The sequence below is a fragment of the Benincasa hispida genome, chromosome 1, assembly GCF_009727055.1.
Source record: "Benincasa hispida cultivar B227 chromosome 1, ASM972705v1, whole genome shotgun sequence".
Lineage (NCBI taxonomy): Eukaryota > Viridiplantae > Streptophyta > Magnoliopsida > Cucurbitales > Cucurbitaceae > Benincasa > Benincasa hispida.
The window spans coordinates 3,682,248-3,696,151 of NC_052349.1; the positions used below are offsets into that span (position 1 = coordinate 3,682,248).

Here is a 13,904-nt window from a genome sequence, read left to right on the forward strand (position 1 = left end):
TGGAGACATGCGAGTGAAGACATTCTATGCAATGAGTTTGCATAAGGTCGGACCACGAAATAGTCACTATTACTTTATAACACTTTATTAATGAGACTGGCTATTTCAATTCGATGACTTAGGAAACTCGATCTTAATCCTGAGCTAACTATGAACTTCTATTTATTCGGGATTATTCTTTAATCTACATGAGTGAGAGTGGCTTAATATTCAATAAGCCTCCCATTTTAGGGGTAAGACCGGGTAGATAGATGGGGACATTGTTCTGCAAGATGGAACTCACTGTTACCTCATTCTAGGGTAGTAAATAGGTTGTTCTTTAAGTGCTGACTTTGGGTCTTGAACAAGGGACTATGCCCTCTCATTGGTTCGAAACGGATTCGGTTTGGTGGTTAGACCACAAATTAGAGGATGAGCAAGATGTAATTGTAAGGGTAAAATGGTAATTTTAACCCAACTGTAATTACGAACCACCCGTGAAAGATAGGCCTTAGTGGAGTGTCCTGATAGTTAACGAATATTGGATAATTAGGTTAAAGAGTTTATTGGAACTCATGATCTGTAAGTCCATTAAGTCCCTCTGCTAGTTCATATCAGATTAAACGTTAGAACAATGTTGATGAGAGAATTTGAAACGTTCAAATTTGGCTTAGGGGATTATAATTAGTTATATGCGATATAATTAACGTAATAAAATAGTTTAATTGTTGAATTTAAAGAAATTGGAGAGTTGTAAATATTTAATTTAAATATTTTACACGTGAATAGAGAATTCACGTCTGGGATTGATGTTTTATTAATTTAATATTTGATAATAAATTAATTTTATTAATTAAAGTGTTTAATTAATTATTAGAATTAATTTTATTTTAACAAATTAATTATTTGAATTATTTTTTATTTAAAACATTAAAACTAAAATTCATTTAAATTGAATTCGTGAAATTCAATTTATAAATGAATTTTAATTTAGTGTAATGTTCCCATTTTCTCCACTAAGTTGAACAACTCAAATCGCACTAAATTTTGAGCAGTTTGGTGTCAATTTCTCATGCAATTTTGATTGCATGAGTTTGCTCTTTGAATAAGAGAAAAATTAATTGTAGAAGGGTTCATGCAATTTTGAAATGTGAAAAAAAAATGGCTCTTTCCAAAATTTACTCCAAATCACTCTCAAACTCCAATTCCCTTCAAATCTCACCATAATTGGATCCTGCAATCTATTCTAAAGTCGGAGAATAGCGGGGAAGACTCTAACAATAGTCCATGACGATTTCGTGTTTAAAATTCACCAAGAATTTACATCAACTTGGAGGTTCTTCAAAGGTTTGAACTAAAAACCCTAATATTCAAGTTATGAACATATATGCTTAATCCTCAAAATTAATGTAATTAGAGTGCTTATAATCCTAATTGCTTCTGCATGCGCATTGTAGGCTCTTTCAATTAGGCCACTAGATACTCGTGAACCGACAAGTTCACTTTCTCGCTTTGATTTCGTGAGCCAACGGGTTCACTTCCATATTATGACGGTGTGTCTTCAAGCCACTAGACATGGGAGATAAGGCGAGATGGAAAATCCACTTATATAGTCATCCAGGAACAAATTTCAGGTTGCAAGTATCACAAACCTTCAGGCATTCCCTGTATGTGAATGCAGAGCCTGATCCCGTTAATGGGATCACTTACTAAGTATTTTATGTTCATTCTTTATGTTTACATGTTTTCAAATAAAGATAAGGACACATTGGTGAATGACAAGAAGAATCTGTGACCGAGCCTATGGGACTAGCTTGACACTTCTGCATATGATTTTCTCATGTTTTTATGTTTTTGTTTAGCAAACAAATGTTGATTGCTTTGATTATCTTTATTTATTTAATTAATTAATTTTAAATTAGTATTAGAGGTACCTCAAGCAAAGGTTATCTGATTTATTTTGTTGAAACTTTATATTCAATTAAAAGTTATGATTCTTTTTTGTTAAGTTGTAACGGATTTGTTTTCAAGCTTTTGCATGCATGAAGTAATGTCCTATTAGTACGTGTTATAAAGTTGGATCGTTACAGTTGGTATCAGAGAGGAACCTCTCCTACTAAGATGTGGTTGGGGGACGAGCCAAGTAGAAGCCGGTAGGCATATAATGACCCAAGTTTAGGAGAGGGACTTGGATAAACCGAGATCACATCCAAATGGGAGGGATCCTGAGGACATGAAAGTATAGTTAAGAAAGGCTTAATTGAAAGTTACAACTTATACCAACAAGGTGCACCTTACTTTTCGATGCTCAATAAAAAAAACTCCAAAGTTAAGCATACTTAGCTTAAAGTAATCCTATGTTAGGTGACCTTCCTGAGAATTTTTCTAAACCGCATGTGAGTGATGAAAGGACCCGTGTTGGTTTGTGAGGATAACTTGCACTTCTAGAAGCATTCAAGACAAGCAAGGATGATGTAGCTAGATCGGAGGGGATGTAGGGGAATATTGAGCCATCAATTGTTGAATTTGGATTTCAGATCCTAGTCTAAATCCTGAACCTGGGGCATTACAGTAGACAATTTCGTGGTTGATTTAGATGATTTGTATTTACGACAAAGCTTCCAAGAGATGTCGAGGGAGGTATTTATGCTGTATGAAAATGTTTTTTCTTTTCATTCTTGTATTTTAGTTGAACATTTAGATAGGTAACGTGGTTACTCAATGTATGTTTTGTTTGATATCGTCATCAAAGCGATGGAGGTATCATATGCTTGTATTTTAGTTGGAATGTTTAGATGGGCATTGTGGTATTTCCATGAGACACCAAAAATTTCAGTAGTTAACTTCAGAGTATCTATATTGCTTATGTTTTTTAGTACATTATATTGGCACGACTCAAACAAATATTTTAGCAGTTTAAGGTACTTGCATGGTTCAATCTAAGGTTGCAACAATATTTTTGTATATGATATGATTTGAAATGTTGGTGGGAAATTAATCGCCACTTAAAGCTTATTGCATCCTTAAACCAAATATTTTCTTTGAGGTTGTATTTTTGTTTTGAAAAAAAATACTTTTTTAGTTTGTTAAACTAGTCTTAGATGTGTTTTCACAAGAATTCCATATAGGGATAAATCTGGCCATTTGAAGATTTTAAAAGTAGTAGATTTTATCCCTATTTTTCAAAACTAAAATAATTTTGATCACTTTTTAAAAACACCATCTTATTTTAGCCATTTATTTAGGGAATCAACATTGGAATCTATAATAGATTTTAGTAGAGATATTTATGGGCAGGGCCGGGCGAGAATGGCTTCCCTGTCCCCATCCCAGCTACCACATTTTAATCCTCATTCCCACAAAAATTTCGGATTAGGGTGGGAATTCCCCACGGAAAATTCTCGAGTATGGGATTCCGTGCAGAGAATTTTTTTCCATTTGATTTTTAAAACAAAAAAAATTGACTTAATATGAAAATTTTTTAATTAAATAATTAAACAATTCACTCATATGTGAAAAATATAATTAAAATGATTAATTTGCATAATTTTTAAATATTACAATAACATATTTTAATTTCAATTTAATAAATATACTGTATTGAAATACTATATAATATATACACATAAACTGAGAGTGAGTTTATTATTTTCAAGAAGAAAAAAAAACTAACTCAACTCACTTTTGAGTTTATGTATAAAACTCTTGTAGTGAGTTCTATAGGTTTTTTTCCTTTGCAAGGTGAGTTTTATAGTTTTAGTGGGTGCATTAATATATATATTTTATCGGGGTGGGAGTAGTGAATGTAATTCATATCTCCGTCCTTATTTAGTTAATAGAAAAAAATTTCTCCCCACTCTCTCCCTCATTAAGGATGCTCCACTCCATTTGGAGTGGGTCTCTACAGGTCCTGACCCCACATATCAAATGGACATTTCTAAATTTTAGTAATGAATACATGAACGTCTTAGTTTTTATAATGAAGTATAGATTCCATATCAAAAAATTGAAGTATTGAAGCATATAAATTAAAAAAGCAATTCCATTAGATTTCAGTAAACGGTGCCTAAATCAAAATTTAAGTTAAATTGTAGCTAAATAAATATATGAACATCTCAGATTTTATTTTCGTTGAAGTTTACTTTAGGTCAGTAATTTAAAAGTTTAAAAGAACCAATAAAGTTGACTTTTAATCCATCGAAAATCTCTCAATACACCAGTCAACATACCTAAATCTCTTCAATCCAATATATCCCCTTACCCAAATTTTGTCAGAGGAAAAAAACGATTAAAAAATTAAAAAACACTTTTAATTCTAAATTTTTATGAAAATAACAATTTAGTATTTGAATTTTAGTTTGTAACAATTTAATCTCTATATTTTCAAGTTTATAATAATTTTAGTCCATAAACTTTAGTATGCAACAATTTAGTCTTTATATTTTTAAATTCATAATAATTTAGTCCCTAACATAAACAAATTTATCAAAATTAGATGTCAATTTTTATTATTTTATGATGTAGACTTTGTATTTTATAAAAATATTGAATTTCTAATTAGTTTATCGATTTATTTAGGCAAGAAATTTAAATCTTAACATTAATTTCTACCATGGAGACTAAATTGTTACAAATTTTAAAGCACGAGGACTAAATTGTTATATAGTAAAGTCCAAGGATTGAATTGTTATAAAATTAAAAGTTCAAGAATTAAATCGTTATAAATTAAAATTTAGGAAAAATTTAGAGACTAAATTATTAGTTTTATGAAAATTTAGGAAAGTTTAGAGAATCTTAGATATAGCTAGAGATTTCCTTCAAATAAATCATATCTTACTACTCATTATTTAAAATTATTTTAGTTTTAAAAATAGGTAAAAGCACTTTCCCAACACTCTCTTGTCTATCAACATCTATCATTTGATAATTATAAAATTTTGTTATATTTTGTAAATATTTTGATTATTTTTTTATATTTAAAAACAACTATTTGTTTTTCTTTTCTACAAAATTATCGAATTTTGTATTTGAATTCTAAAAAAGAAAATTTTCACCTATAGAAAGAATATCAAATTATTTATAGAAATAACAAAAAAATACTTATAGATTATATCAATGATAGAATTCTATTCTTATACTGATAGACGCTAATAGACTTCTATCAATCTTTATTAAAGAAGATTAAAAGACCCGTTTAGATTGATTTGATAAAATAAAATGTTTTAAAAAAAAACTTATTTTTGTTTAAACATTTTTCACAAATATGGTTGAAAATACTCTTCAAAAGCTCCAATTTTTTCAAAACGCATTCCAAACATACCTGAATTTTACCATTTTTTATAAATAATTTCTTTAATTTTTGTATTTTTGAAAATCTCCGTTCTAAAACGTGTTTCTAAAGAAGTAAAAGCTTACGAAAAATTGCTTCATTGTGAGAATCAAGCATAATTTTTCAAAATAGAAAACAAAAAGAATAATCTGTAAAGTTTTAGAACTAAGATAAGATAATTGAAAATTAAGCCAAAACGAGCTTTAACAACCAGATTTTCATATGTAGTAGAAGCACTTCGAAATACATCCTCCCAAGTACATTTTAGAAAAGTACTTTCGAGCCCTTCTACCTTCTTAAAAACCACTTTAAATCACCCCATTTGCTCATAAACTGCCTCACAACAAAGGAGTTCAAAAAGGCCCTCATTCTTTCCAAGCCCATGAACACAAACGTTCAGAAATCCAAAATAGAATGACCTTCCTTATAAAGGTTATGCTACAAATTTTATACTTAAAAGAAAGTTAAAACTGAGTATCATTTGATAGAACTTTGAACCATAAGAATAGAATTCTAAATTTTAAACCATAGTGATTAAATTCTATACAACAAAGTTAACATTTCTAATCAAAATGGTCAGCCAATGCCACCAATTCATCCACTAAAGCAGGCAGCAGATAATACACTCACTTCAAAAGAGGCCATTCAGCTACAAGAAATCCAAACACCTGCTTCATCTATTTCACATAAAGAAGGCCAAAAAAAGGGCAATTTTGCCATAATCTGATTCTTTATTCACAAATTGAAGTTCCCTTCAGCAAGTTTGGGAGCTACAAACTGCAGCAAGTTCAGAAGCTTCAGACAAAAACAAACAGGAAGAAGCTTTTTCTTTACGGTAAACAGTGATAAACAATGAGACTTGAATTCGCAGAGAACAAACAAACTGAATAATTTACCTCTATATGTGAAGATTTACCAGAGTTTTCTTTTTATATGGCTACACTGATTAGACAATCACAATCTAGCTAATCCAGTCAAAGATGAAAAGAACAATGTGAAAAAAAAAAAAGGAAGAAAAAGAGTGGAATAAAACAACAAAAGGACTAGAAAAGGAACCTAACTAGGATCATTTTCGACTTTCAGAAGCTGAAAATCTCTGCAACCAATCATAGTTTGAGAAGAAGGATGAAACCCCATTTGGAATTTGAGCCAATTGAGCCCAAAAATGGAGAAAAAGGAAGCCATTTTAGGCCTCAGGAGATGGGATTCTCTTAGTCTTCTTCTTGTTTTCAGTAACTGCCTTAGCAAAAGCTTCCACAATTCGCTGCTGTGAATCCAGGATCATTTCTGTTCGTTTAATCTCCATCTCCATTCTCATTGCTTCAATCTCTCTAGCCATTTCCATCTTCATCCTCTCCATTCTTACAAACCCATCTCCCAAAGTTTTAATAGCGGACACCATCTCTGCAACTGGATCTCGTTCCCTTTCCCTCTCCCCTCTCTTCCCTGTCACCGGCCTCACCGGGTTCGACTCCCTCACAACTCTAGTCCCAAAATTAACAGCGGCAGAGTTCATCCCTGAAACAGGATTTGAATTAGGGTTCATCTTCTGTTCAGATTTCGGATAATTTTTCAACCCTGGTTGAGCTATACTCACACCAGTCGGAATTCGAATCCGAAACCCTCCAGCAGCGGCTCCATCTCCACCACTTCCACCGCCAGTGCCACCGCTGTTATTAATCCCATTTCCATACAATTTCCTCACACTCCGAGTCGCCGAAGCCCCAGCATTCCTAAACTCTTCATACAGTTCCTGATCATCTTCTTCCTCTTCCTCCTCCTCCTCCCCACCGCTATCCGATTCCTCCGGCTTCGCAGACGGCCCTTTCTCCATAGCATCCATCCGCTTAAAATGAACCCAAGAAGACGTAAATCGGGAAAGCGGCATAGACCGAGCCCGTTGAAGCTCAGTCCGGTACCGTTTCCGAAGTTTCTCCATCTTATGACGACACTGCACGGCGGTCTTCGGTGGCGATGCGTTAGGGCATCGATGAGAAACGGAATCGGCAACATCCTGCCAGTGAGTGGCCTTGAGATTCCCACGACGAAGGGAATACCACTTATCCCTATAAGAATCGATCAAAGCAATCGTCTCCTCATGAGACCAGCACGGAGGCGGAAGACGGCGAGAGGAAGCCGTGGCTTGCGGCGGCGGATTGGAAGGAGGAGGGAGAGGAGCAGAAAGGGAAAGGGCTTGAAGGGGATTGGAAGGGTGAGAAGAAGAAGGGGGAGATCCATCGATGGGAGAGGAAGGAGAACCCATGGCAGAGGAAACCATCGGAGATCTGAAGAGAGATCAGAAGGGGGAAAAGGGTTAGATCTGAAGAAGAAGAAGAGAGAGGAGCGGCGGAGAGAGGAAGAGAGAGAGGAAGGAGGAGGAGGATTTAGAGGATGAGGCCACCGCTAAGGGGGGAGGGCTAAGGTGCGCCGGGGGAGGGAGGTGATAAAGTGCGCGAGGGGCGCAGGGAAGGAGTGACATGGCGAAAGGGGATTGGGCGGTGAGGATGATGAGGGGGATTGTAAGCCGCCGCCAAGGGTGGGGTGGGTGGGTGGAGGGAAGAGAAGGGTGGATGGCGTTGGCGTGGGGATGGGGCTTGATTTGGGGTAACCTTTTTTATTTTACAATGCCATTTCATTTGGCTTGGCTTAGTAGTGGAGCAATTTCGGGACTTTTCAGATTTCGGTTTCTTTTTTCCTTCATTTTCCTATGGGCCGGTCTTTTTCTTTTTTAGAAATTAAAGTAAATAGCAAAATCGAGAGATATCTTTTGATTTTTGTCAAAAAAAAAAATGAAAATAATAAGATTTTTGGCAAAAACATATTGGGTACATGAAATATTTTTTTTTTAATCTCCAAATTGCCCTTGGTATGGTCGATTAACAGTTTTTTTTTTCAGTACTGTGTAATTGTTATACTAGGTATAAATTCTCAATAGAAATATAGTGTAAATGGAATCGTCTCAAGACCATGTATCAATTCTCAATAAAAAAAATAATATAAATGGACTCGTCAGATAGGAGATTTCGTTGACCGTATATCAATTCTCAATAAAAAAAAAAAATACAATATAAATGGAATCGTAGGCAAGAGATTTCAATCTAACGGATTTAATGGATAAAGATGCCGAATTTTTCTGTCATTTTAAAATTTGAATTGGCAGTTTCATATTTGTTTTGATTTGATTTAACGAATTTTCGAAAATATTTAGAATTAATTCATCTTTAATTTGTTTTTCATTATTTTGATTTTCTTAATTTATAATATATCTTTAGATTTTACATTATTTTATTGGTTTTTTTTTCATTATTTTAAATTCAAATTATTTTTTATCTTGATTAGGATTTTACTAAAAGTTTTATACATATTATCATCTAACAAAGGGTACATTTCATTTAAAAGTTTTCATTTTTTAAATTTTTTAATCACCTTTTATTCGTTATCGTCTTATTATATTATTATACAATTAATTTGACTTTTTTACAAGCAAATAAGTATTCACTTTTGCAATCATGTTGTTTTTATTGTCTCTCCAACGAGTTAGGCTTCTTTCATAGGTTTTGTGGTTGATGGAGTTATAAATACAGTAATTGTTGAAGCTTAAATAGAAATAGAATTAAAAATGCAGTGTAATTGTAAAAAAAACAAGCTCCCTTTCGAATTTTTCTCTACTGAATTATGAAGGAAATCAGATATGAAGATTTTCATGAGCAGCGGAAGGATCTTTCCAAATTTCAATTATATATGAACATGTACAATTACAGTCACAAACGAAAACAATAGGCTATGCGCAAAACAGAAATTACAGCATATTTTACTACAGATCAATGGATAGAATTAACATACCTTTGAAGACTCATCTTCGAGATCCCTCGATCACTGAAGCTCAAACAACACGAACTCTACACTGCATGATCACATCGAACTCAAACTCCGCGATCTCCAAGTCACGAACACCCCAAACACCATGAACGGCCTCCACAGAATCTCGAATGTGTCGAGTTGGAGTATAACACCACAAAAAGACTACCTTGGTATTCTCGATGTGAGAATCCAGAGGTGGGCTCTGTGTGGACTTGGTTAGATGATGAGGCGGACGAGAACAATCGGGGAAGATAAAGTCTATCGTATAGGACAATGCCCAATCGTTTAACAAAAGCTATGCAATCGCCTAGCAAAAGCTATACGATCGTTTAGTTCACCAGTCACCTGAGAGCCTATTGTATAGAAACTCTCCACAATTGTCTAGTCTCTCCAAGCTGTCGTTTAGTTAATCTGATTTACTTCACATCTTTTTCGTGAGAACTTTCTGAGATTGGAAATCTCAAAATCAACGTCTTACTAAATTTAGGAAAACATTTTTCCTTTATCTCACGGTTACCATGAAACCACCAATAACCTCCCACTCAATTGGTTATTAGAGAAAAAGAGATAATTATCAAATAATTAATATTATTATAAATATAAATGATCACCAACTTATCATACTATATTTATAACCTATAGTTTTAATATTTCGAGATGAAACATACAAACCATAGCCCTTTTTCTATTTCATGGCATTTAATGTAAATCTCATTTACATTAACCCTTCACTTGATGTATCTCATACACCATACCGATAATATCATATATAATCGAATTACCACTTGACAATTTGAACAATTCAAATCAACACCAATAACTGATTCTCAACTTGAATCCACTAAGTTACCAAGGGGACCCTCCAACGGTACATGAATAACTGACTAAACTCTTTAGTCACGAGATCCACCATCGTTAACTGCCAGACACTCCACTAAATACCGACAGCTGAACTCTCCATACTACAGATATATTATGTGTCCATCTTAACCAATCAATAGTGCGACAATCCTTCACATATCGTTTGTAAGTACAACTCGACCAATAATTGTTATACCTTTGTAGTTACATCTAACTCCTTAACTACCACTGATTTCTTTAATGAACATAAGTCATAGTCCTACTATGATTGAGTCATCTCCTCCAAAGAGAAGCTATGGCCACTATGTTTAAGCCATAGAATCAGTCCTTAAAAGAGCAATTTATCTACTTACCCTTGCTTCGGGGAAGGAGTGAACTCCATCTTGTGTAACTGAGTTTCCAGCTCCCAGATTAGACAAGCTGCCAAAAAGGTGCTGCTGAGTTAGCAATCTGGCCACTCCCACCCATACTAATCAAATGACCATCCTCAAAGGCAGAGTTCCCAAAACAGATTGAGGTCATGTCACCTATGGTCGTTTAGGTGAGATGTAAGTCTCCAGTATCAACGGTGTTATATATAGAGACGAATCATCTCGTGGTCCGGTCTTATACAAACTTTTTGTATAGGACACCCTCGCTCGCATTTCTCCACATAAATGGTCAGGATCTACTATCTGTAGTAGTTTACAATACTTGCAAACCCTTATAAAACGGGTTGTATCCGTAATGTCAATAGGATCAGGTATCCCACCTCAATCACCTATTTAGGTTATCTTATATACATGCTTACGTTTACCTATAATAGGAGCTTTATTTATTGGATATGAGTAAATGCCAAAATGAAATAACACTTATTTTATTCATAAACAACTCTGAGAGAATTAAGACACCAATCCCAACAAATTATATTTGTATTTTATTGTATTTTATTATCAAATTAGATTTTATTTGACTACTTATCGAATTAATCACAATAAATAAAAACTTTCTCATGTTTCTCTTGAAGTTATATTTGAATTTATCTTTTACAATCAAAATTGATTTTATCTAACTAACTTTCAGTTTGTTTGAATGTTTGTTACAAACTCAAATATATCTAAATATTTTTTTTCATTATTTTAACATTTTTTTTATCAAATTAACTTGATCTTTTTTTTTTTGTTTTTGTTTTTTTTTTTCATATTTTCAATGTTTTCAAATTTTCACATAGAAACACGTATAAAGGGTTGTTATACTTAAAAAGAAATATATAAATGAGAATTAAACTGTTTGAAACATGTGTATATATATATATATTTTTTGTTCACTTTATTACTAATATTAATATGAAATTATTATTATTATTATTATTAAAATAAGATAACAAAAAACCCTAAATCTCATATCCTTCATCTTCTTCACTTAGCCGCCTCCAAAATCTCTTTTTCTCCCTATCAATCTCATATCTACAATTGTTGGTTCAACAACCCTCTCTTGAATTCCATCGTCTTGGCTAGTTTACTCGCACATATGTTTTCTACTTTTGTTTCTAATTTGGACATCGTTTTCAACAATGATGTTATGGGATTGATAGTATTTAAAGTTGGCTTTCAAGATCCTATGAGCAAAATGATCACATGGAATGAAGACAATGAAACTCCGTATAACTGGTTTGCTGTAAAAAACAATTATATTTCCAATAGTCACATCGTCCTAAAGTTGCAATTCTTTCAAATACTCACTTGTCAACTGCAACTTCACTAGTGCAATCAACTTTGCTCTTTCTCGCGTTGAAAGAAGTCCATGATTTGGACATCCAAAAGTTTCTAATGACCTCCACTGTTTAGTTGTCATCCTCCCTCGCATACACACATTCTATAGGCAACCAAAAGTGTTAAGGATCATATTAGGTGATTTTTAATTTTTGCTTATGAAATGTTTAGATACGGTGTATTTATAGTTCTAGATTGTTTAGGTAGAGTATATTTGTGGTATTCGAGTTGTTTTTAAATTAGTATATCTTTGCATTCTTGTTTGTACTTAATTTTGTTGTTTTAGGGTAATTTTGTCATTTACTAATTAGTATTTTCTATTATACAAATTCGTTTTGTTATTTTTATAATTTTGAAACCTTTTTGCTATTTTTTCAAATGAAACTTTAAAATTTGCTATTTTTCTTGTCAGCCCTTCTTTTTTTCCCCTTTTCTTTGACGTGATTTGGGATTGGTTTGGGAGAGAAATAATTTCATCTAGGACATTTTTTTAAGAAAAAAAGACAATTTCTATACTATATATATGAAGTATAATTGAGTATATAGATTCGAACTACAAACTTCATGCATTAGCGTACTCGTATGTCGATTGAGCTATGCTCGATTTGGCGAGGTAAAAATATTTTTGGTTCTTAGGTTTTCGCTCTAATTTTTATTTGGTATATGAGTTTTAAAATGTTATATTTATAGTTGTTAAGTTTTTAGTCTAATTTCAATCTTGTCTCTAAATTTAAAAATTTGTAGTATATCCTTGAGATTTGAGTTTTGTTTCAAATTGGTCCCTAAGTTTTAAAGTGTTGCGTTTTTAGTTATTTAGTCCATTTTGGTAACCATTTTGTTTTTTATTTTTATTTTTGAAAATTAAACCTATTTCTTTCCTATTGTTTGCAATTATTTGCATCTTTTTTTAAGTACAATAGTTGATTTCTTAGCAAAAAAATCCAAAAGCAAGTTTTTAAAAGCTACATTTTTAGTTTTCAAGATTTTGCTTGGTTTTCTATAGTATTGGTAAAAGGTAGATAACGAATGAAGAAATTTGGAGGTGGAAGTAGTGACTATAAGCTTAATTTTCAAAAACAAAATCGTTATCATGTGAGACTCGAGTTTTGAGTTTGATTTCACTTTAGTCATTCAGTTTCAATAGGTTATAATTTTGCTTTTGAGATTTTAGTTCTGTTTTAATTTGATTTCTAATTTTCAAAGTCCTACCTTTCTCATCCTTAGATTGTGAGTAGGTATTTATTTTAGTCATTTGGTTTTCAAAATGTTACAATTTTATCTTTGAAATTTGAGTTTTGTTTCAATTTAATTCCTATATTTCAGATTTTACACTTTTAACTTTTTTCTTTTTTACTAAATACTCACTTCATTGACGTTAATGTCTATTAATTAATTTAAAACAATTGTGAAGTGAAATATTAAAGTTAATTTTAATAATTATGAAAAAACGGTGAAATTTAATTGATTATAATTTTTTTAATTTTTTAAGTCAATAATTTTTTGACAATAAATACATTATGTTTATATGTGTTCGCACGGGGTTTCCGGAAAAACTTAATTCATGGAATTTGAACTTTTGTATTTTTATTAATTTTAGTATAGCAAATACAATCTCTAATAGAACAACTCTTTGAAGCTTTCAAAATAAATTTTAATCTTTAAGCTGGTTGATTTTTTTGGATGATCGTCCTTTGGCTTGATGATTTCTTGGATGATCGTCCTTTGGCTTGATGATTTCTTGGATGATCGACCGTTGGACGTGTTGATCTTCTTGGATGATCGACCTTTGAGCTTGTTGATATTTTTGGATGATCGACCTTTTTGGGCTTGTTGATCTTCTTGGATGATCGGTCTTTGGGCTTGTTGATCTTGTTGGATGATCGGTCTTTGGGCTTATTGATCGACCTTTGGGCTTGTTGATATTTTTGGATGATCAACCTTTTTGGGCTTGTTGATCTTCTTGGATGATCGGTCTTTGGACTTGTTGATCTTCTTGGATGATCGGTCTTTGGGCTTATTGATCGACCTTTGGGCTTGTTGATTCTTATTGGATGATTGGTCTTTGAGCTTGTTGATCTTATTGGATGATCGGTCTTTGGGCTTGTTGACCTTCTTAGATGATC

At 32.7% G+C, this 13,904-nt stretch overlaps 1 protein-coding gene across 1 annotated transcript; it reads right to left on the reverse strand.

The window, feature by feature from the left end:
• Window positions 1-5,758: 5,758 nt before the first annotated feature.
• LOC120088332 (trihelix transcription factor ASIL2) lies at window positions 5,759-7,945 on the reverse strand. Its single transcript, XM_039045555.1, has 2 exons — window positions 6,205-7,945; window positions 5,759-6,085 (listed from the first exon to the last, which is right to left on the reverse strand). The coding sequence occupies exon 1, from the start codon at window positions 7,584-7,586 to the stop codon at window positions 6,495-6,497; it is 1,092 nt and encodes a 363-aa protein (XP_038901483.1). The 5' UTR covers window positions 7,587-7,945; the 3' UTR covers window positions 5,759-6,085; window positions 6,205-6,494.
• Window positions 7,946-13,904: the final 5,959 nt, after the last annotated feature.